The sequence below is a fragment of the Sphaeroforma arctica genome, assembly GCF_001186125.1.
Source record: "Sphaeroforma arctica JP610 unplaced genomic scaffold supercont1.9650, whole genome shotgun sequence".
Lineage (NCBI taxonomy): Eukaryota > Ichthyosporea > Ichthyophonida > Sphaeroforma > Sphaeroforma arctica.
In genome coordinates this window covers 1-1,046 of record NW_014030908.1, presented here as the reverse complement: position 1 = coordinate 1,046, position 1,046 = coordinate 1, and the positions used below count along the sequence as shown (strand labels likewise).

Here is a 1,046-nt window from a genome sequence, read left to right as displayed (position 1 = left end):
TATATGTGTGTCGATTTTGTGCTAATATAAGAACAATACGTATATGTACACTAGATAATACTGCGAAACTCAACACTTATAGACAGCACAGTACGACCTGCTCCGAGCTATCGCTTGCCCATATTACAAGACGCGATCAGCACGCGCAAGTATTGGCCAACTGAATACGGCTGTTGGAATCTAGTGCGTATTTCTGAACGATGCAAACCTCCATCCGGAGCCGAGCGTGAGTGCGATCATGCATACCAAAATACGTGTACATATCGCTGTCCGGAAAGGAATATTTGCAGGAGTTGCTGTCCATGTGCAAAACTCGTAGTAGGGGTCATTACCGACAGCATGTCATTGTATCTCAGTAAGCAGATGAGATAACAGACCACTCCCTTTCACAATCAGGAGTATCTGTTTGGACAGAGAATCTAGGACAATATTCACTTTCTTGTACATAACAGTAGAGCTCAGCGCCATCACATCCTACAACGAACCTGTACAAACTCAAACTTTGAACTCGAACATTCACAATGCACACATACATTTGGCGCTAGCAGTTAACGATGTTAACACAATTCTCGCGTTGCAGAAAACAAACAAGTCACTATAACTTATGTATGATATGCACCACATAATATACATGTACGCACCTGTATATCTAGGTATCCTTGCCCGTCTGCGTTCACCATCCATGGCGGCAGGGTTGTGCACAGGGACGGATCACTGGCAAGTATGTAGAAAGCTTTGCTGACCTTCTTACAACGCAGCCGCGAAAGATGCCCCATGTGGGTGAACACCATCAGCATCACTTCCGTTGGCAATACGACTCTGTACATTATGTATAGTGTAATAAGTGAGAAAGTCGGCAGATGATGAATTGGCACCCGGCAAAGATTTAGTTCCGATAAGGTGCATTCGATTTTTAAAGTGCTTAAAATGCCATAACGCATCGTCACATTTCCTCCATCCTCGAGACAAATCTGCACAGTTGAACTATCTCGAAAGAAGGTTCATATGAGGATAAATTTTTAAAGACAATACAACTCTATATATAT

The 1,046-nt window shown here is 42.8% G+C and overlaps 1 protein-coding gene across 1 annotated transcript; it reads right to left on the bottom strand.

Annotated features, from left to right (window-relative positions):
* Positions 1-641: 641 nt before the first annotated feature.
* On the bottom strand, positions 642-827 carry SARC_17065 (hypothetical protein; the record flags this gene model as incomplete). The annotated part of the gene is made up of 1 exon (XM_014288833.1): positions 642-827. A coding segment is annotated over one exon (186 nt), but the record flags the coding sequence as incomplete, so codon positions are not given.
* Between the last annotated feature and the right edge of the window lie 219 nt (positions 828-1,046).